Source organism: Argopecten irradians, chromosome 5, assembly GCF_041381155.1.
Source record: "Argopecten irradians isolate NY chromosome 5, Ai_NY, whole genome shotgun sequence".
NCBI lineage: Eukaryota > Metazoa > Mollusca > Bivalvia > Pectinida > Pectinidae > Argopecten > Argopecten irradians.
Window position 1 is genome coordinate 21,124,110 of NC_091138.1, and position 24,272 is coordinate 21,148,381.

The following is a 24,272-nucleotide window of genomic DNA, read 5'->3' on the forward strand; positions in this document are numbered from 1 at the left end:
ATTTATAGCTTCAACCTTGTATCGGTAATATAAACCTCATCCGCTTTTATCCCATCAATTTTACGATTGCCGCATCAAATCAAATTCTTTAATTTTACTAATTTCTGTGTCTTGTGAATTCGATGCAAGAAAGTTATTTTACGGTTTTTGTATTTCAAAACTTTAGCGCTTTTTGACATTGTCAGTTGTATATGGGTATATGAGGAATACCTCAAACGAGACTTTTGACTTATGAATCCCAACGTTTAGCACACTATAATCTCTAATATCAAGTAAAGAACAAAAAAAAAACGAATATATACTCCTAATTGTCACGAACATTTAAGACACAATATATGTTATGGCACAAAATGAAATGCCCATGCCTGAACTAGAGTTTATCATTGATGTGCGATGTGAATATCTTACCAATTGTTGTCTTGCTGGTGAGGTATGGAATTGTACATGTCCCCATTGCAGGATAGATAAAGACCATGTTTCCTAGCTGACGGTCTTCTAAGCATCCCTCCTAACACATCTCGCTTGTGATAGATTTGCTAGATGGTCCTTGTGAGAAAGGTTCTATGTAATGTCTACCGGCTAAGGCACTGTCAATCGGTAAGTTCTGCAAACATTCAGCATTGAGTGTTTCACTATTAAATGGATACTAGTTTCACTATTAAAATAATATCACAGTCTTCCAACGTCAATTAACTTTCTAAAAAGAGCACCACGCGACTAATCACTTTTTTGTACAAAATTATGTAGAGAGTATTTCAATGTTTTTCAGTACAAAGCATGTGCTTCTTTCTAAGTTGGCGTCTAAAGCAATTTCTAGAACAAAACGTCGTGCTATTCCACTTTAGCGCCATTGTATAAATGCACTGGGTGTCGGATAAACATATTGATATTCCACTAGTGAAATAACACCTTCCAGTCTTTTGATTGGTTGAGATTTTAAACTTTGACCCGAACTACTTTATTTTCATTATCACGCCACAATTTGTTAACGTCATCGATGATTGAATGACGTCATGTTTGCTGTACCCCAATGGCTGCTTGCAAAACAAACTGCTGTTGAAACGGATGTGTGACGACGTCGGAAGCGTTCATGTTTTCTCATTCGTAGCATGAACCATCGACTCAAAATTTATAATTGTCCTTATAAGTGGTATATGTTGTTGTTCTAGAACAGTGTGGGTGATTTCGGTAGAATTAGAGCACCTAGACCGGACTTTAACTTGGTTACAATGGTTTGATGATTTTTTGGCGGTTCGTAGATGTCACTTTGCTGTAAGTAAACATATCCGAATGCAGTTGGACATTGAATAGTTGATTGTACGAGTACCTATCGAAATCTAGATTCAAAAAGACGCTCGCCGAGTAGGAATCGAATGCATAGGGCAGTTGTTCATAATTAAAAATATTTGTTATTACTACATTCTTTAAGCCTTTTCTAATATTAATGAGTGCCTATTTGATTATGATGATATTATTACACCTTATTTGCATGTCGGCAAACAACTTAGTCTTATTTTGACTTTCTTGTAGATGATTTCATTGTGGTAGAAACAGGTCACACAACTCGGGGTTATTGGATATGGAATATATTTCACTCTTGTAAGTTATATCTTTAAGTTACAAAAGACACTCGCTGTGGAATAAATTCCATATCTAACAACCACTCGTTGTGTAAACTTTATTTATATATTACAATGATTTTGACCATTATGTAGCGATTTCGAAACAAATTTTGACAATTATGGTTTTCGATGGGTATTCTACTCTTCCACAAACCACAAAAGCGCAAATAAAAATGTATAAATGAGAGAGGTAGTTTTGACTTGATTTTTTTATATATATTAATGCAAAATCAAAATGTCTATAGTAGGGATTCAGGTACAACGTAATAATCATAGCAAAAATCTAATAAGGAAATATCCACAACGTTTAAAGACTCGAATACCAAAATTTATTCCTATACAGTACAGAAAGTGCTTCCATGTAAAGCTAGTGCTGTATGAGAAAGGTCTGACGCCAGACGAAATCCCACACGATTACTGCGGTCAAACAATTATAAATATGATTTCCGTGCTGGTCCTTACATAATAATGACATGACCGAACGTCGAACTCACGCAGAACAGACCTGGATCCTCGATATGAACCCTTATTACTATGGGTTACGACTATAGAAACTAGACTGAAGAGTCATGACATAACAGATGATATTTTTATTTTTATCTATGAATTCAAGGCTTCATGATTTTTAATTTGATATGTTGATATTGCCTTTCGGTTCGTCATAATCACAACTCACCTATGGCTTGACAGAGACAATGTTTTTTAAATAATTTCCGGCTTGTCATTCATATATTGGTTATTATCACTTAAATGATCTTTTCCCTTGTAAAAGATATTGTTTGTTAGACAAGCAATCAAGAATCAATTACAATCCAACATATGTCTTCCTTTTGTCGCTTTCGAATTCTGCCATGCTTGCTAGTATCACACTGAAATAATTTCCTGAATTATTAGGAAGCAGATGCTTATACAAATAGCATTCCAGTGGTGACTAGTTATTATATGATTCTGGCTCTTATTCACTTCTTTTCATACTGTTAATGCGGGGGTCTTTTTGTATGAAATAACCTGAAAATGTTGGCGACATCGCGTTGGCATGCATTTTCAATATTTCATATTATGTTTGAAGGAATCGAAATGAGAGATTGTACAAATTACTATCGATTTATTTTAAGGACATTGGTTGTCCTGTCTGTCCTTCGCCCGTCAACATTTTCTTTAAATTGCTACTAGTCATAGTTTTCCTCATGAATTATGGGGCAGTATTTGGGTAAAGATTGACACATCCTTTAATCGCTACGAGAAGATTATAAATATATTTTAGATTATTTTAGGAAATAAAACAAGGTGAGTGATACAGCCCCTTGTTTGACATGCATTTGTGTAATCTACATTGGGTTCCTAACATATCCAATGTGCGCGTGGACAACCAACTAAACAATAACGGTAGATGTATTGGTTGCACCGATAAACCGGATCTACTCTGGCTGTTTATTGGACGTTAATTAATCAAACAACCATTTCAAAGTTTTGAAAATATGTTCATATTGATGTCAATACTGGGAATAACCATACATATTTTAGTGGCAACATATATGTATTGTGCGAAGGCAATGTAAAATATTTGAAATAACAAGCATATTTATGATCATTTGATCGCAAAGATACATTGATACGAAGAAACACTAATTAATAGCAAATGCAAATAACGACTGCAATAAATAGCTATTGCAACTAAGATAGAATTCTGAAGTACCTTTTGAAAGCAAGTGTGCAATGTTTATTTTCATCATACAGTTTTATTCCGTTTCTGAATTAATTAATGTATGATTATTAAAAATGGTAAAGGAATCATTTTGAAACCCATTTCTATGAAATACAATACATTAGAACATTTCAAGGCTTAATAAAAGTATGTTAACGTGTGTTGTAATGATGTTAAGTAGGCGTGGCTATTTTCGTAAATTTAATAGATATTATTTATTGTGACAAGTTGTCCTTTATGAACTGGTTTCTGATTTGATCAGAGAGAAATGTAAGCTTTTACGGCACCGTAACTTAATATTACGACGTCTAGCTTCAGTCTATTAGAGACAGGCTGTAAGGCACAACTCCGTTCCAGACCCAGCTGGCAGTCTATACTTCAAAGAACGTCAGTGTTTTATTGTCTTTCTGTGCATTATCATCTTTTTGTTGTACTTTTATGACCTTTACCAGCTGATAAAGCATTACCGAAATGTATTGTGTTTTCTACCCCTCAACTTTCTCCATTGCTAATCGCCATACTCATTTAGGTGTGTGGTATGGTATTGTACATTTACATTGAAATTATGCAAATCTGATTCATTGTTCCGATGCTGAACAGCTCTGTCATAATTCATTAGTAATTCGGGACCAGTAGCAAAGTTACAGACGTTCTATAGTAAATCACACTGTCTGCCCATTTGTAAATCCACAGTTTTTGTTAAAGGATTTCTACAAAAGTAATTAACGAGAATGATTAGCATATGTTTTAAATCTTGACAGTAGTTGATAGAATGAATATGTGCAATAGGTCATTCTTCCTAAGATATGACTATGGAAATTAGTATAGTGTGACATTATTTTTGGTTGAAACAAAGATCAAAGAAATAATAACCAAGATAGGGAAATGTAATCATTTTTGCAATTATTCCAGCGCTTTATTGGTCTTTTTTTACAGCTAGTATGGAAGTAGAATCTTGCAAGTGGACAGGGATTGTCAACTCATGGGATGACGGCCAAAATCTTTCACAAGGATGGATATATCCCTGTCCACTTGTCAGATCCATATTAGGCTCTACAGGTAGGGCGTTAGAATTGTACCTGCTGCTCCTATTGCATGATTGTAAAAGGCGATTAAATTTAGGATCTTATCTTTTCTTTCTTCCTTAATCACTTTATTCTTCTTACCGTCTCCCTTGACACCACCTCAATTTTGTCCTTTGGTTGAAGGCTCTGGGTTCTTTCCCCTAGCAACAGTTCCACTATACAAGAAGACATAACATGAACATACCGCAGTCTCCCAAAACACATACCTCGCACAACATACACGCAACACATGGCATACAAGGGAGGCCGTCCTTACATGACCATAACTGTTAATAGGACGTTAATTAATCAAATAAACAAACACACAAAAGTTTTATTATTTTTCTCTCATACTTAGTTGAACAAAATGATGGAATTTCAGTTGCTTTCCAGCTTTTCATCGTCCCATTATCACAGGAACGTTGTAGTGCGTCAAAACTGACGATGCCATCTACAATGCATGCCGCGGTCACGCTGCATGTAATGATGACGCTTAAGCTTTGTGAATTGTAAAGAGAAATTGAGTTTGGTTTATTGAATTAGCACTCGGCATTGTTATTTATTAATGAGTCTGTTATTATTGTTTAAGCGAAAAGCGCATTTTATTGGAGAAACGGTTTTATTTGTGGTTTAACATCAAATCTCTTAAGTATTTTTCAAATTCATTCAATATGTCCAAACACATTTTCTGTATCGTTTCCCGTACGGTGTAGCGTACCTGTTAAAATGTTTCGTTCGGCAATGTGTTAGGGATTTCAGTACGAAATTAGAATTGGCTGCATTTAATTGTGCTTAATTATCAGGTTAAGTACATCCTGGTAAATGCAGTTTTACGGTGCATAAAATAGCAAGTGTTTTAGACACATTGCTTGATTTATTTTGACGGCTAGCTTAATCACAAAGCTAAGCCACTAATTGTGGATTTATTTATTACACACTTTGCAAGATTTAAAGCTGTGTTGTTCATAGACCACATGCACGCAGGCAATTGATGTGGGCATTTTTACTCTATTTGTCACATATGGAGGAGAAGTACGCTTCTCTTCTTTTACATGTATTACATTCTGTTTAAAGACTTATCTTGCGGTATTGTTCGTATGTCCTGCCGATAAATTACATTAATTTATAGATTTGATATATACCTTTGATGGAACTGTTGATTGATAGCGGAGATTTAAATCCCTGCCTGCCAAACTCGCTTGTACCGACTTCCTCTTATTTGATACACTTTCAGAGAATTATTTGAAAACATTGAGTATTCAAATTGAATTCCGATATTCTTAAAGTATTATGTCTCATGCCAATGTGATTTTAATGTTAAACAAACTTTCTTCTTAGACATGTCATCACGGACTATTCCTAGGCAAAAAACAAAACAAAAACAAAAAGATATATTTACCGAATGTTTTATATACATAATGTGCATATCATTGTTTGCTTTGTTCGGATTCTGATAAGACAAAAATGTACCGTGCTTGTCTTTCACCTAGACGACCGTTAACGATATCACGTTTACAAATGAAACCATTAATAGCAAGTATTTTCAATAGCCTCAAATGTTACTTTATTAGCATATAAATGAAAAAATGGCGTCACCGTTTGTAACGTCACTTTTGATTACCATTACGGTGTAATAATTGCTTAGCCAGAGAGTCCTTAATATGAATTCTGAATATTGAAAAAATTTTCTTCAGTAATTTGAATAGCAAATAACCATTAATCCCCGTGAATACTTACGCTTCGTTCATTTCACATCTGTTGTAAAATAAGAAATAAAATAGAATACGTTGTGGAAGCCTTTGGTTTGATTTAAATGCTACTTTAATTCAATTAGAGCTGAAAATCACTGTTTAATAGCAAAAAAGTGATAATTAAAAGTGACATCTAACCACATCAATATTATTTGAGAGGATTTTTATGCCATCTGGACGTTCTTAAGGTTGATTCCATTACCGACACTTGAATAATACCTAGCCGAATAAAACATTATCTCAAAACTTAAAAATTTCCAAAGACTGATGCCATCATATCTAAACCGAACTGCTGTACGATATAACTTATCATATGGCCTAGTTTGTGTGCATTACTGTCCAGTAATGGGACGTAGATCGATTGCTAAAACACGTATCAAGGATGTCTGGTGGTATTCTAGCCCCCATTAACCATTTAATAATCTCACAAAACCTGTTTGATGGTATAAACCCGTGAATGTATGATTATCTTTCTTCATGATAGAGCGAATCTGGTTTCCCTAGATAGCAAATCAAATTGATAAATTTGGACGGTTAGAATAGTATTTTGGTCAAACTACAAAATATCACCGATAATGACCAATTAACCGTTTTAGTTTGCCAGATTCATTCTGGTATAATAAACCAACAAGAACACGTTTGTTTTTTTAAACATGATCATACAATGCGATGGGATATCGAGCTTCCAAAATAAACATTGGCTTGATTATATTAATCTCCGTTTTCGGTTTAGATTTAAAGGGCACAGTATTTAAAGGGACAATTCAGTGGGGCTAATTTTGTTACATAACGGCAAAGCATAATATGGCATAAATGTATTGCTCTACATTTTGTATGAGATATATAATATTGACAAATTCCACGACCTTGTTAAGTATTTAAATTGATACAATACGATTAAGCAGGTACAATATGTACGCTGTACGCATACCCGAACCAATGTCACGTATGTTAAATAGGTAGCAATTCATACCTACCTGGGAGTTGATGCAATTATTTTTAGACAAGAACATGAACCTATTAATATTAACACACTGCTATAAGAGCGAATTAGGTAGTTCTAGACAAAATTGCTTTACTCCACTGGCAAGTGTCAGATTTCGGCATACAAGACGTCCGACCACAATGTGTAATGGCGAACATCGAGCGAGTCTGAACATTCCACACGCATTTCACCACAGTGGGCTTTTCTGCTTTATCGCAATAAAACCAACTAACCTAATTCCCATTAGAACTGTTTTGTTTCCGATATATGTGCAGTTCTTGATATACTGTTTTGTTTCCGATATATGTGCAGTTCTTGATATACATTTAGACTGAAATTTCCCTTAAAAAAATAAAATATTTTAAGGTTCATCAAAGTTAACCTTTCCCTAATAGTTACTATTCTTTTGAATCGAGGTCTGCATTGACACGAAAGATTTATGGAAATCCTAGACAATGAATTTAAAATAATGATGCTGGCAAGGAGATTTGCCTGTCGCGGTAAATATGTCCTTAATGACGTCAAATGAGTATCTGATGGCCTCTGTTGTTACAATCATTGCATAAGCACGCCGAGGAACTCAGTTGTAAGATATCATTAAAGCAGATTTTCCTTTGAAAAGTCACGTTTTTGGTGCTTACAACAAAACATACATTTCAAAATGTATTGAGTAATGAATTCTAAATGTCACTCGTATATCATCACTGCTGTTTTGAAATGCAAATTTTATGATAATTGTTCAAATAATCATTTTGTTAAATAATACTTGATCATAAGTGAACATTTATTTCAAACAGTGTTTCATTGCAAATCAATGGACAGCTAATTGACAACAACACTATGTTTACTGTTCAATGTTCTTTTGATAGTTGTGCTCATTTAAGAATGAGGTTTTAAAAATGGGATGAAAACCCGGCAATTGCTCCATGTGGGTTTTCGAACTCGTGGGCAATCTGGTACATCCTACTGGTAATCACTCGACCATATACAGGTTATGCCATTCTTGAATGTTAATAGGATGTTTATTCTATTCAACCAATCGACCGTGTAATTCGGGCGACTAATATCTTAAGATTACCAAATACTTGAGAGTAGTAATCACTCGACTGAAAGTATCGATATTGATGTATAGTCATTTCTGTAAAATGTTTCTTGGAAAGAACAATGCGTATAATAATGTACTGAAACAAATATTTCTTCCTTGCGCCTGTCTTGATATCGCCTCACGTTTGGCTTCAAGTTGAGTGTTCATCCCGGGGAAAGTTATGATCGGGTTGGGTGTATTGTCCGGTGTCTGTAGCGGTATGCTTAAGTAATTTAACACTATAAAATAGGCAAAAGTTTCCACTTTAGAAAAAAAAACCGAATAAACCACATCCTCTCAAACATACACACATTCACACTGTTTAAACAGAATCAACCGATGTAAACTCAGATCTGGTGAGTCCATCATGACTTCTTGAATTAAGAACGTTTGCAAATTCACATGAGTGAGTACATCATTAGTATAAATATGTAACTTTGGTTAGATAAATACTCGTTACATCGGTCTTTATGCATCGTCTATGTAAGTGTACTTTAGTAAAATACCCTAAAAAGTCTCGTGCATCACGAGAATAGAAAAGAAATGTTAGGTAGACTCTCCCAAACATTTGTTACATATATTATGAAACTGAACACTATACGCAGTATAAGTGTTTTAGATAAATACATATAACTTTAGTTTAAAAATCACAGAAGGCTCTAGTATCATGAAATAATCTTAGACTATGTTTTGACCTAGCCAATCAAAAGTGATGTAACTTTTTGTAACTTCATCTGTGATTAGCTAAGTCAAAGATTAAGACAGTTTTGGACTTAAGACTGTTTCATGATCTTGAGGGAAGGACTTTTGGTAATATTTTACGTGATAAATCAATGTGAATTGAAAATGCATCAGTGTTATATTAGAAAATATAACTTGTTTCACCGATGGATTTGGTAATTATTTCGAATGTTTGAACAAATTGGTACGTTCATTATTTTATGCCCGATTAAACCCTTATACTCGATAAGTCTGTTCCATATTTCACGGGCTGATTCTGTTGTTACATTGAAGTCAATTTCTTCATCGAATGTTTAGTTCTCGATCCAACCATCAAGCAGAGTTCCAAAACCTTATATCACTAATTCAATCAATACAAGCAAGCAATTGCATTCCCTAAAGTAGACTTTAAATAAAAAGAGTTATTTCACAAATCAAAATAAAAGATGTATGACCCTGGCTGTAAAAGGACGTTAATTAATCAAGCAAACAAAGACGGATGCGTTTGTTATGGTAATGATTGTATATTTTTACACAGAAGCTGTTTTATCAGTATTGAGTATTTGATTGTTTTGAATACATCCTTTAAACAATATTTCTTGCTTCAATCTCGGTGAATTACAAATCCTAAGTCTCACTCCGTTTGACACATCCATGAAACGGAGAGAGAATAAGGATTTTAATTTTAATCAATATTGTTCTCGCGTACTATTATGCTTCTTTACCAATATATTCTTAACATCAAGTTCTCCTTGATACTGCCTCACTTTTGACCTTCTGTTGAACGCTCGCCGCTAGCAGGTAGGTTGTGGATTCCGTCCCCTGGCCGAAACACACCAAAGTCTATAAAAGTGGTAGTTTATGCTTCTGCTAAGCGCTTAGAATTAAGAGAGTGGGTCGACAGGTTCACTTGTTGTCGTGACCATGTGGGGTGTGTTGCTTAGTGTCTTCGGCGACATGCCTCAGAGTTATATCACTATAAAAAGGCAGGAGTTTCACTATACAAGACACTACACTTATATATCACAGTATCGCTGAACACACACCTCGCACTAAATACATACTATACACACCGTATACATGGGAGGCCGTCCTTACATGACTCTGGCTGTTGGTAAGAAGTTAATTAATTTATCAATAACAAACATCTATGTAACACTGTGTAGCTGGTTCTTTTTCGGATATAACAGCTCAATCACGAAAATATAAAACCGCGGAAATAATCGACTATATGGTATGTTAAAATATGGCTTCTTCTAGGTCTTCTCTTCTATATAATTTTCAATGCATTTTAAAATCAATGCATCAATAATGAGACACTGTAGCCTGAGAAAACCTTCACTTTTAAAACCAAAGTTTAGAAATGTGATTAACTACTATAATTCAAAAGAAATTGGTATGTTTGCAAACTTTAAATTCTTTTTGAGATCAAAATCATTTTTTCATATTTATTTCCAGTTTTAGTTCATTCGACTGAAATGAACGAACCAGTATAACCCCTTTAGTCAAAGCGTGTATAGTTGATAAATCAATTAAAAATTCGATAGCTTTATAATCGTGTGTCCGTCGCCATACAAAACTTATTACGGATAAATGACCACATTAGATCTCCACAATACATCTTCCTACAGGTATAAGTAACACTGTATGCCGTATTATAACCGCATGAATAAATTGATTGAATCTTTTTTCTATATATCAGGATGTCCTTTTTCACTTGCCTCTAGAAGACAAAAACGTAGAACTCTGATAAAACGCTATTTGCTGTTTGTAAATATAAAAACTTAAATTATGCAATACTGACAAAACGGGTTTTTCTTATATTGTGCGTCGTCCGTCGTATGTCCGTAAACAATTTACTTTTTCGACCTCTTCCCTACAACTGCTGAAGCAATTTCAATGAAATTTTGCACAAACCTTCTAAGGTATAAGGCCAATCAAAATTGTGAATTATATGGTCCCCACCCCCCAGGGGGCTTTGGGAGGGGCCAAAAGGGGTAAAATTGACTAAAATTTCGAAAATCTTCTTATCCGCTCACAGATGTGGTGGAATCAAATATAGCTTAATACTCTTCATAGATAGAAAGGTCTTCAGGTCCTTATGGTCCTTTTCATAACATACAACCACCTTCATAATTGTTTTACTTATTGATTCTTCCTCTTGTACTTTTAATTGTATGATTCATCAATAACTTTGAAGAATTGATTAACTAATCGTGGATAAAGATACCATACCTTAATTAATAAAATTAGTGTTCTGAAAAACACTTCTATAACAGCATCTGTTCCGATGGGCATTTATCATTTATTAGTTGTAAATTTTACGTATTATTATATAAATTGTCATACTATTTAGAATACATGATTAATACATTTATCTTAGCTACATATCTGTTTAGGTAATTGTTAAAATTGATATATGTGTCATGACAAGTATAAATTTAGACCAAACTTTATCTCAGTATTCTGCAACATTTTTATCTTTTAAATCATATACATGAATACAGCAGCCATGGTAGAATTTCTGAATCCTATATCATATATTGTCATGACTTCTTTAACATATACTTTTAAATGCTTTCAAATACTCTTTCATGTCATTTGTAGAACTTACATAGGCACTGCCTGTTGTTTGATCCCATATCAATTTGTTTGAAATAAAATATTGATGAAATTGAAATTAAGGTCCTTTACAAAAATCTCTTCTGAAATTCTGGAAATGGTACAATCATATACTCTTCGTAGATGGAAAAGTCTTAATGCACTTTACAAAATTTGTGAATTATATGACCCTGGGGTCTCGCATATCCCCCTGGGGTGGGGTCAAGTTTACTATAGTTTATATAGGGAAAACACATTTATGAGCATTATTTGCTCAATTTTCATAGGTTTCATAGAAATTGAGTCAAACTTGGTTAGAATTATTAGCCTGAGATAGCATTTTAATATCATATCCATATTGGTCCCGCCGACCGCCTTGGGGTAGAGGGGCCGGGCGGAAGGGGTCTAATAGGCTAAAACTTCAATAACCTTTTTCTAAAACTCTGGCAATGGTAGCATCAAATGCTCTTTATAGATGGAAAGGTCTTAAGGTTTCTTATAAAAATTGTGAATTATATTACCCTGGGGTCTCATGTTTTCCCCTTGGGAGCATTATTTGCTCAATTTTCATAGGTAACGAGTCAAACTTGATTAGAATTATTAGCCTGAGATATAGTATTTATACATCCATATCAGTCCTCGCTGAGCCCCTGGGAACCAGAGAGGCGGGGCCAAAGAGGGTCAAAATGACTTAAAATTTCAAAAAATCTTCTGAGTTCACAGGTTTGATGAAAGCAAATTAATACTCTCAGAGATTAAAAAGTTAAATTTATATAATCACTGACCGACTTCAACGGCAAGTATATTAGTCTTTATATGTCTTTGTTTCATTCTAAACGAACTCAGGTGTGACCGTTAAGGCCCATGGGCCTCTTGTATTATAACAGATCTTGTGTGTGATGAGTGCATATTTTTACTGTTACATTATTTAAACCCCTTGTACTAAGTGTTGCCTAGTGAACCTCCCTACAGGTAGGGCGTTAGAATTATACCTGTTGCCCCCATTGCATGATCGTAAAAGGCGATTCAATTAAGAATCTTATATTTCCTCTTCGTTTTAACTGACCCTCTTAACGTTTCGCTTGACACCGCTTCACGTTTGGCTACTATTGAGCGCTCGCCCTGTGAAGTAGGCTCTAGGATCCGTCTCCTGATCGAGACACACCATTAGCTATTAAAGTGGTGCTCTGCTCCTGCTTAGCACTCAGGATAAAGGGAGCGGGACGACTGGTTCGTTCGTTGTCAGTATAATGTGACCGTGTGAAGTGTGCATGTTTGTGGTCAAATGTTTCTCTAAAACAAAAAGACACAACACGAACATACTGCAGTCTCCCAAAACATGCACTTCGCACACACTATTGTACTTCCTCATTGAGGACACCAAGTCTAATTATACTTTATACTGCCAACGGAGGTTTGGAAATAGCGTGTCCCTTTATAAAAAATCCTGCCTAATATTAAGTTCTAATTCACCTTAATATATTGTGGAAGATATCGGGCGGAAGTCATTTTAAATACAATGAGTCTTTCATAGGATGCGTAAGTCGCATTAAATGAAGATTTAGGTTGGGAAAGTCGAGAGCTATTTAAGAAATACTCAGTCTGAATCAAATGATATAAGTAAGAGCATTTCTGTAGTTTTTCAATACTTCATCATATATATATATATATATCTATTTCTTTTTCTTTCTTTTTGTAGAATGTATAGGCGACATTATGGTAAATGTATGATGACATTGATATGTGAACTGATGTGCGTGTTTTCCAAACCGTACAGATGCGTTGGTTTAAATATTTATCAGAATCGTCTTCTCGAGAAACAGCCATTATTCTTAATAAAATAACAAATCCATTCGCAGTTTTTTCATGGTAGCAAGAGTAACCGATATGAATAAAAATAGGGTATAAGTGAGATCAAATGTGGAATGATTTTGCTCTGCTGTAACAAATTAGACATACAAACGAGCATACGTATATAAATGCATACACAGCGTAGATAAGATAGCAGACGGATAAAGAAAGGCGTAACAGTACGTTGAAGACAAAACCAAAACAAACAAAAACATAAATGTTAACATGCATTGGATATTACATCGTGAATAATGTCGAAAACTTATTCCGTTGGTTATATTTCCATTCACATTCCATGCAATATGTAAAAGTGAAGTTTTTATCCTTTTAGATAATGACGTTTCTCTTTGGTTTGCCCGTTGTCAGTATAATGTGACCGGGTGGGGTATGTTGCTTGGTGTCTTCGGCGGCATGCTTCAGTGATATAGCACTATAAAAAGGGCAGCAGTTCCACTATACAAGAAGAGACAACATGAATATACCGCAATCTCCCAAAACAGGCACCTCGCACAACATACACGCAACATAACATGATAATGTGAACTGAATCCATACGTAGTATACAAGTAAATGAAAGCATTGTAGCGAACAATACAGTTGTTTAATGTTTTGTCTTTTTTTAGGCTCTTTGATATAAACGAGAAGGTATGTCTATTCTTTGAGATTTCGGCAATACTTATTTCCTTAGTCATTTTCTGTAATGTTTTTCAATTCATAAACACTTTATTGTTTTTCAAAACAAACAGTTGAAATTCTGATTGGTAACTAACTTGTAAAGGAAAAGAAAAGAACTGAAAAGATAACCACTAAAGATGGTTTAATGATGCACATGAAAGGGTACAATAACATGTTTTAAACGTTACATTACGCAACCTTCAGAACTAGAAGTGAAATCAAAAGGCAAAATATATTGAATCTTGCTAATGAATGTTTTATCATGGTCATATGTTCTCTAAACCCAACAAAAACGCCTTTCTATATCCGTTCTACCAATGTCCCGGAATAAGTTTTCAATTTCCGGTTCCGTCTATAGCCATGACTGTGGTGTGTTGGAGTTGGAATTTTGTACAGTACAGCGATGATAATTCTGATACGCTTTACTTTTATATGTAAACAACATCTTGAGCTCTTTCCGGAAGTAAGCTCCGGTGACACTGTACAGAAAAAAATTGATACAGTAATTGAAGTAAAAAATTGTTCTGGTAAAGTTGAGCAAATCTTGTGAGTCATAGAATGCGATTTTGTCCATTTTTTCACGTGAAAGTTCAAAGTGTTTGTACCAGGCAACGATATAAGGAACATTGAAGGCAATAAAACAGAAGGAAATGGCGATGAGTATGAATGTAAACTCCAGTCTAATGATACTCTCCTCAGTTATAACCTTGCATTCCCTGTGTCGTCTGTTCCGAATGAAAAGCTTCCTGATGATGAAACCGTTGAGAACAGTGATAATTACAAAAGGAAGAAAAGTGATCGATACTCCGAATATACAGTCAAATACGAACGACAAGTACTTATGTGATTCGCTGCGGGTGCATGTTGGTGCGTTGAAGTTTCCCACTACATGGACCTCGCTCATGAATGGTTTGAAGGAACAGAAAATGAAAGCGATGACAATAAGTGAGAGCACAATCTTTCGAGAAGATCTGACATCACATATGTTTTTACGCCTGAGAGGATGACATACTCCGATGTAACGCTCTAGGGTAAAACATGCTACAAGCCAAGCACACAGAAACCGTGAAACATACTGCAGGTATAAATGAATCTGACAAACGCCATTTTGTTCAAGGAATACGGCTGTCACGTGACCGTGTTCGGCAGGAATTCCCCTTCTGATCCACTCCGTCAGGACGTAAAAGCAAAGGGCCAGGAGGTCGGCCACGGACAGGGCTGCGAGATAAACACTAGCGGACAGTTTACGCATGTTCTTTGTGAGAAACACTCTGAGGGATAGTATGTTTCCCACTAGTCCGATGATAAAAATAACAGGCGTGACGTATGTGAAAAAGTCATGACCTATTGATGTTTTGTTAGGCGTCGTGATCCATGTAAGGCTCCGGTTGTCGAATATCGTCGATCGATCAAAATTCTTCGTGCAATTATTATTAGAGGAGGCATTGAATGCGGACTCATTAAAGTTCTGCGTGCCGTCTTGCCAAAAGGAACAAGGATCCGTTTCAGATTCATTGTCGTTCTGAAAAGATAAAAAAATATCGAATTCATTTTGATATTCAACGTAAACTGAACAAATCAGTTGTCCTGGTTACTTTTGGGCGGCAATATTTTCCCATTAAAAAGCACAATTTCTTAATTAATCCCTTCCACAAAATGGCTTATTGTGTAATACCTAAGTACAGCTGGGTACATTGTTAGCTGGAAAACTATTGGCAACTTGGATTTATCAAATTAAGGCCAGTGGTCCAAAGGATTCTGTACCAAATTGTATCTAGTTGATTTGAATGATTTTCGTTACATTAAATTATGAGCAATAACATGTGCCGTTCAGTACGTTAAAGATTTAACAAAGAGACTATATTAATTGATATATGTACGATTTACAGGATTGATTTTGCTTTGCACGAAATTCTTAATTTGTTGACATAATAACGAGGCACAATATAACTCGAAAATCTTAAAATCGCAGTATTAGTTCTTAATCGTAAACTTTCCGACAAATTGAATTCTCAAATATAACATTGCGAAAGTACACTTCATAGAAAACATAAATTGACTAAAGTTTGTTTGTTTCCGATTCAGAAGGTGGGGGTTTAAACAGACCGAGGAAATTAGATTTTGTTTTTGTTTTTGATCCATTGAGAAAGAAACAATACCGAAATACAGCTCCCAACAATATTTAGGCTTTTCAATTCCACCGTTAATACAGTTAAGGTTTTCCAATTCCATGTCAATACAGCCAGGAAAACTTTATCAGAAAAAATGTATGCTGCAAATGTCAATTTTCGATCTATTATTAACACGTATCTTTGAGAAAAAACTTGTTAAATTTTCAAGATGCTTAATGTGATCAATTGTCAATATAGTTCTGCTCGTAATTAGCTTTATTTTAGACCTACCACCAAACAAAATAACATAGCATGTTTTTATTATTTTTTTATTAATTATTTTTATCATCTTAATCAAGGAGACACAATGCAAAAATATCTCAGTTTTGAAAAGGCGCAGATGAGGGTGAATATACAAATTTTATGAAATGAAGAAACAGACCTATCCTAAATCAACCGAAAATCCATTTAAGAATTGCCTATAACATTTAATATTACATTGTATATGAATACATTTCTTCTTACATCAGTCTTTTAATAACTTAACAAGAAACCATTTGTCGAGAAATGAAATTCGACACCCACAGTATGTCAACCAATAAGACTGTTCATCTTGTTAAGATAACCATAGATATGGTATGAACTAGGTATTCGCAGAAAACAATTTCGATTTGTTAAACTAATATCGCAACATGATGATCAAATGTCAAGTCTACTTGATGGGTTGATAATGCTTAGGTTCATATCAGAAGAATGGTCTCCTTCCAGACCATCCGTAAGACAAGGTTTGAGTGGGAGACCTTGTTTTTGAAGACTGTAGTATGTCGTTCACTGCAACGTAGAATTATATTGCCGAACTCTCCAACCACCACATCACACTATACTGACACTAGATTTGTCAATCCAGATGTGACACTTCTTTAAAGGTTCCTACACTTGTCCAACCGAAAATTACGACCGAGAGAGATGTATAAAAGAGGAATACAGTGTAGGGAGAATATGAAAGATAAGACACCAAGTTTAGTTAGAAGTATGTGCTTATTTTTTAACATTACAAAAATTAAAAAATCAAATGTAGTCTCTATTGTATAAGTTGAGCTATTATTAGAAGAATTCGATGTTCTTAGTTATTCTATAAAGTTATCATGCATCTTCATGTGACTGAGTTATCGATTGTACGGTAAAGAATATGTAAATATTGGAGTGAGTAGTGCCGGTGATCACGCTGGAACAAAGATCGATTTGTCTCAAGTATCACTTTTTTGAATGCAAACGAGAATCTGACGACGTCTTCTGTTATAGTTATGACATAAGCGCATAGAGAATGTTAATTTCCGGATTTTCTTCCTTTTTCGATGTTAATCGGTACGGATGGGTCACGGTTTGCAAGCGTTAATTGACAAAGTGATAACAATTTGATGACTCTCTTCCGTGCTGCAATGTTAAACGACAAAAATACAACAGGAAATCAATATTTTAAACAGGTGATCTGCAGGAACGTTCTCAATACTGCAAATAGATTTGCTTCGAGGTGATTAGAAATACTTTTTAATGCCTCAGCAGATACACTCATTAAAAAGTTCTTTCCCTACCTTGTGGGTGTTATATAGAAATCACAACGCAAGGTGTAATTTATGAACGTCCAACCCGAGGTTTGCTTTTCGTTTTCATGGAATTATATTATTCATATTAGATAGTTGATTCAAAATAATCATTATTATCGCAACGTGAACATGACCATATTCTATACGATTGTAATATCTCCTGCTTAGAGCTTAGCATAAAGGGAGTAGGACGATTAATTTGCCGGTGGTATGTTTCAGTGAAATAGCAAGGGTTCCACTATTTCAAATAGACACACCACGAACATACCACAGCCTACCAAATGGTACACACATTAATACACAGCAACACGTCGCACACCTGGAAGCCTGTTCTTATAATTTAGATAATTTCCAGATGCGACATAATTCAAGTTATAAGTTGATTAAGGAGTTACAAATCCATTAAACTCCAATTAAATTTCGGTTAAAATATCTTGATTTAAAGGCATACGATTTAAAAAAAAATTGAATACTTCTTACATATATGTGTCAACATTGTTATACAACCCGAAATGGAAATGGTAATGCCAAAGTGTGACCTCAAGCCATATTAGGAACTAGTACACCATGAAAAAAAGCCTGATACATTAAAAATTTTCTACTTCATAATACGTCGACAGAGGTTTGAGTAGGTGGGGAAGTACATGTCACTACGATCCAAATAATTCAATTTTGATTGTTACGAGCATTCCCATTGACTAGTAAATTGAATATTTTTGATTTTTTATAGTTATCTATAAAAATCTATTCAAGTTAATCCTTAAATAAATTAACTCTTGAAGTTAAGCGATGTGTTATAAGTTTTTTTCTGCAAAACGTCATTGTAAATATGGTATCTGTAGTTTTTAAACCCTAAATCATTAATTTGACACTGTAAATAACGTCGTACACATGAATATTTTTTAAACCATACATCGATATACCGTTTCGCTGATTATAATTGCGGTTATTTCCACGAGTTGCAAAATTGACCTTCTATGCGGTATGCAGGAAAGAAATTTTAACAAATGCAGAGTATTTGCCATAATACCGCGACTATAGCAAAATAAAACGTTCATAATCTAGCAGGCTTTATATATGCGCTTTCTCATAAAACTGTTGGGTTTTTTTATAAAGAAGAGAATAATTGACACTGAAGACATTATTCGCATTCAAGAAGATGAAGATTTATTTGCAATAATATGTATACAATATTGTTTATTGTGACAGGGAATTTAATTTTGAAAGAATGCAAGTGTTGTAAATATGTCTAAGATGCAGTTAACATTTAGATGATGTATAGTGATCCATTTGATTACATCGCCATAAGCCTACAGAAAATGTACCATTAAATAGCTGCAGCTAAATGTTCTCGATAGAGCGTGGAGTGATGGTAAAATTACGAGGCTATTCATCAAAGTAAACATGAATGGCATTTCACTAGAGATTACAAGAGCTGGTTCAACTCTAGCAATGATTTGCCGGAGGTGAACTGACGTTTACAGTGGCTGTCTGAATAAATCCTTCAACCGCCTCCTCAAAAATAAAAAATAACATAACAAACTACCCATAACAATAACAAGGACTGCAGAAAAAAACACCTTAAAAACAAATCACGTCACAATAGCATCTCATAGGTCATAGTTATGTTCCCTAGTTAATAATACGCAATGATAAAAAGTTTAAACTAAATCATTTAAACGGCAATGCCTTGCGATCGAATAACCAGTTACAAAAACGTCAGTTACACCAACTGGTATTCCAAAAGAAATTGTACTTGCTTAATGTTGTTTGTCTTTAAGATATCTTACAGACGTATTTTGATCCACATGAATGGTAGGACACACTGTGAGCAATTATTGTTACCAACATAACATACATCTATAATAACTGAACTGTTTTCCAACTGCCAATGTTTTACGCAAGAATGCTTGACTACAGACATGCACCTTAACATCCAGCGATTGTTATATTCTCACTCCCTCAAAATCCATGGTATTGTAATGATACTCCGGCCTGTCAGTATCATTTTATAATGATGTGTAGCATCTGCACTCAAGATGCACTTTCAGTTCTATTTAAAGCGAACTGCTGCATTCTTTTTCGTACATTTAATTGCAAACATAGATAAATACAGCATTCAATCTCCGGTTACAACCGCTGACAATGTATGTCGCTGCCAGACGAGGGTTTTCTTTAACCTCCTTAATTATGAATAATTAAAAACGATGTAAAAAAAAAAAGCATCGCTAGAAGGCTTTGATTGTTTGATTTATTAACGTCCTATTAACAACTATGGTCATGTAAGGACGGCCTGCCATGTATGCGGTGTGTTGCGTATATGTTGTGGGAGGTGCGTGTTTTGAGCGACTGCGGTATATTCATGTTGTGTCTTCTGGTATAGTGGAACTATTGTCTTTTTATAGTGCTATATCATGAAGCATGCCGCCGAAGACGCGTTCGAAGGCTTCCTGGCCATTTGTCTTTGAATAAGTACACTATGAAAAACCGAGAAAAGTGTTAAAGTTTGCAATTTTCATCATTAAAACCATCTTTTTCAATAAAAAAAACTTTCAGAAGTATACAGATTATATAATTGTATAGAATATTCACCTTTCCCGATAAATGTGATCATTTTACGTCCTAGCTTAGTATGTAACTATAAATCAGTACGACATGAAGAATTATGGGCCATGGCCATATCTGGTTTATTTCAAAATGAAAGCAGAAATGTAACAAAATAAGATTTAAAATACAAAAAACTGACTGCTTCTGCTAACGGATCTCCTCGGGCATATGTTTTGGAATAGACAACTTGGGATAAAAACACCGGCGTTGCTTTTCATCATGTAATTATTAGACCAGGCACGACATGCAATACTTGTTCGTTAAGTTCCCTATATAGGCATGTTTTAAAATAGACAGCGGCACCCAAAACACAAGCATGTGGGAGGGAAGGATATGAAATACACGTTTGCAAAATAAATATAGAGCATGTTATTTCAGATTTTCATTATTTCGCAATCCTTGCCGAGGGGAACATGTATTTCTAAAACATACACTTTATGATTTAATATGAATTATTACATATTTTCGTCCTACGATTTTATGATTTCGGAAAGGCCACTTAAACGTAAACATAAAATGTGTTTGATAAAACCAAAATCGGTACATGTTTTTTGTCATTTTCATCGCACATCTGCCAGAATTTAAAATCTGAGTCTATTCTAAAGGGTACGAATGGTCTATACCTCTAATGGTTTTCTATTATACAGATTTTTCAGCTGAAAAATGAAAAATGTATCAAAATACAAAGGCAGAAACCATTGCATTAGCAAGAAACATACATGTAATATGCGTATGTATTAAATGGCAAGCACTGTGTCACTCAGTATGGGACTATGGAACCAGTTATATAAGAGTACGCCGTCCCTATTGGACCTTAGCTAGGACGTTATACAGGGGAAGCCGTCCTTAAATCACCTTAGCTGTTAATAGGACGTAAATCATCCTAAACAACTACTTCACTACAGATGCCCTCTGTACTGTTCAAATGTACTTTAACTTACGTTCGTTTATCTCTAAATGCGAAACGTTAGGCAATGGAATCCTGAAGAAGTCTTCACACAACCTGTCTAATGCTTGATTTATAATGCTAGAAATGTACCTGCTGCCCCTATTGCATGATCGTAAAAGGCGACTAAATTTAGGATCTTATCTTTTCTCTTCTTCCTAACTGACTTTATCTTTCCTAATGCCTCCCTTGGCACCGCCTCACTTTTGGCCTTGAGTTGAGCGTTCGCCCCTGTGAGGAAGGCTCTGGGTTCTGTCCCCTGGCCGAGACACACCAAAGTCTATAAAAGTGGAAGTTACTGCTCCTGCTTAGCGCTCAGCATACAGGGAGTGGGACGACTGGTTCGTCCGTTGTCAGTATAATGTGACCGGATGGGGTGTGTTGCTTGGTGTCTTCGGCGGCATGCTTCAGTGATATAGCACTATAGAAAGGGCAACAGTTCCACTATACAAGAAGACACAACATGAACATCACATAACAATCGCGTTTAGCATTAGAATATATAACATATTACTGAACTTTTGAAAAAATATATCAAATTGCAGTTGTTTCAAATCTTGTTTTAAGCAAGAATGCCATAGTATCAGTTTTTGTTCTGGGCGGATATTGTCGTTTATTTATATTCGACACCATGATGGTATAATGAACAACAGATGCATTATACATATACATGTGTGTTTGTTAAGTTCGAGTCTGCATGTTATAATAGTTGGCACTTCCTGAATATATATTACATTCACAGCAGGATTTTATTTCTTTCTCAGCAAATGCGAATATTCAGTAACGATACATATATGATGTTGAGAAAAAGAAAAAATATATAACAAAACACAAATGATTTATAGAAATATATGGCGGAATAATAGATATGAAGCCTCGTGGTTAGACTTGGGATATATTCTAATGAGGTTTTAATGTTATCGTGATCAGTTTGACAAGTAAAGGGATTTTATTTATTTTTTTCATTGTAGATAAATAAAACATGACCGTAGTAATCTTTTCAAACGTTGAATTTATAAATGAATAGTTACATCAATAAAAAGAATCCGTGATAAATCATCATTTATGTCAGCCTTATTTTGATGCTATCAAATTCCAGGATAAGAGGTATCGAGAAGAGACTAACGCTATGAGGAAGGATCCCCATAATGGCTTTATTAACGATATACAGAGAATATAGTTAGCACATTAATCCGTTGTTATATGAAAAGTTATCTTACTAGAAAAACGCTAAAATATGTACATTTACATTATTTATTTCTAAACATCAGTAGCTAAATTAGAGTTGTTTGCAAAGTGAACAATATTGACCCTGGTCAGCTACAATTTCAAAGGCTGGCAACGACACAACTTATTGATTAGTAAATCAGAAGAAATGAAGCATGTTTCCCCCTTGTAATAAATACGTGTTGTTTGTGTGATGTCTGTGATGGTTTCCTTGAGGACAGATATAACATGTATACTACTTTGTGATGCTTCACCGCGGGAGTATCATTCCAAGTACACTTAGGACATCTAATTATAGCCAATTTTAAACTGACAACCGGCAAACCAGTCGTCTCTCTAAAAAGTGCTAAGTGCTAAGCAGGAGACAATTGGCCATCATTATTGACCTTAGTGTAACCCTAGTCAGTGCCGTGACTGTGTTTAGGTGTTATAGACCTTGATATTTAGTCAAATCAATTGAACAGCCGGAATATTAGACATATTTATAAAAAATATATCTTTGCAGTCCCACAATTGCAAAATTAATCTGATAGATATTCATCCACACGGTACTAATTATATTTATAATAAATTAATATGATAAGCAACTTACCTGCAGAACTGAGTGGAAAAATCTATGTAGGAATTCGTTGTCGTCGGTCATATTTGCTCCAATGATCGATATACTTAATAACAATATGAGTCAATGTTCATTCTTCCTGCAATCACACACTCGCCAATTTTCACAACGTTCTAATTGATATATTTTAACTTTTAAATGGAAATTCTGAAGGACAAAGTTCTAGCTGTAAAATTTATTTTAGCTACGGTTCCTGTTTTAATACGGTTTTAAATACAAATTGCAACCAAATGTAATTACGACCACGAAAATCCAAAAACGTAATGTCAGTAATAAAACAAAGCAAGGAAAATACGTCTTCTGACTAATCACTTTTTAAGTTTTTGTTAAGTCTAGAATCTAATTTAGTTTTTTTTTTTTTTTGAAAAGTACAGAAATGTGATTTTTCTATGGATATCGATAGACGATAAGATACATACAATGCACAATGTCGAACAACTCGTTACACAACTAGTCCAGTGAATGTACACGTCCTACACTGTAGCTAATCCCCGATGTAAGCTTATGACATGTTGTCAATATTTGTTAACTCCGGCAACAGCTGTGTACTGCCTATTAAGAGGGCTGGACAAAATTTTCTCTCGGCAGTAGCTGGCGGGAAGGAATGGTACAGTGGCTGGGGTACTTATATACCTGCGCAAGCTTCATGTCGATCGATTTCTACGGAAGTATGAATAGCGAGCAGGTCTCCGCTAGTTTAATTGATAGTGAGCGATGTGTATTTACAATGGCTACGTAATTATCTCGTTCAGCGAAGAGTTTTTTTCACCTCAAATTGACCAATGTGTTTCCGTAATGTGATGATAAAAAATGGACACATGATAAAATATCTGCTAAACGAGTTTCGAATAGGCCGTCCGTATTATGTAAACTTTGTATGTAAAACCCAGGATATTTGAGATTATTATGCAGTTTTTATGTTGGTTAGGTAAAACGGCTAAATATTTTATCATTTCAATAAAATGTGATAATAGAACAACTTTTAAATACCTTTCCCTGTAATCACAATATATTAAATTGATGCATTCTTTAAAAAAATACAATTTCCAAATATGTTACTGACAAAAAAATGTTGAAATATCAATAGGATTAGACATTAG

The 24,272-nt window shown here is 34.7% G+C and overlaps 1 protein-coding gene across 1 annotated transcript; it reads right to left on the minus strand.

Annotated features, from left to right (window-relative positions):
• Positions 1-14,210: 14,210 nt before the first annotated feature.
• Positions 14,211-23,829, minus strand: LOC138324523 (C-C chemokine receptor type 1-like). The gene is made up of 2 exons (XM_069269578.1): positions 23,146-23,829; positions 14,211-15,580 (listed from the first exon to the last, which is right to left on the minus strand). Exons 1-2 carry the CDS (start codon positions 23,194-23,196, stop codon positions 14,411-14,413), a joined length of 1,221 nt encoding a protein of 406 aa, XP_069125679.1. The 5' UTR covers positions 23,197-23,829; the 3' UTR covers positions 14,211-14,410.
• Between the last annotated feature and the right edge of the window lie 443 nt (positions 23,830-24,272).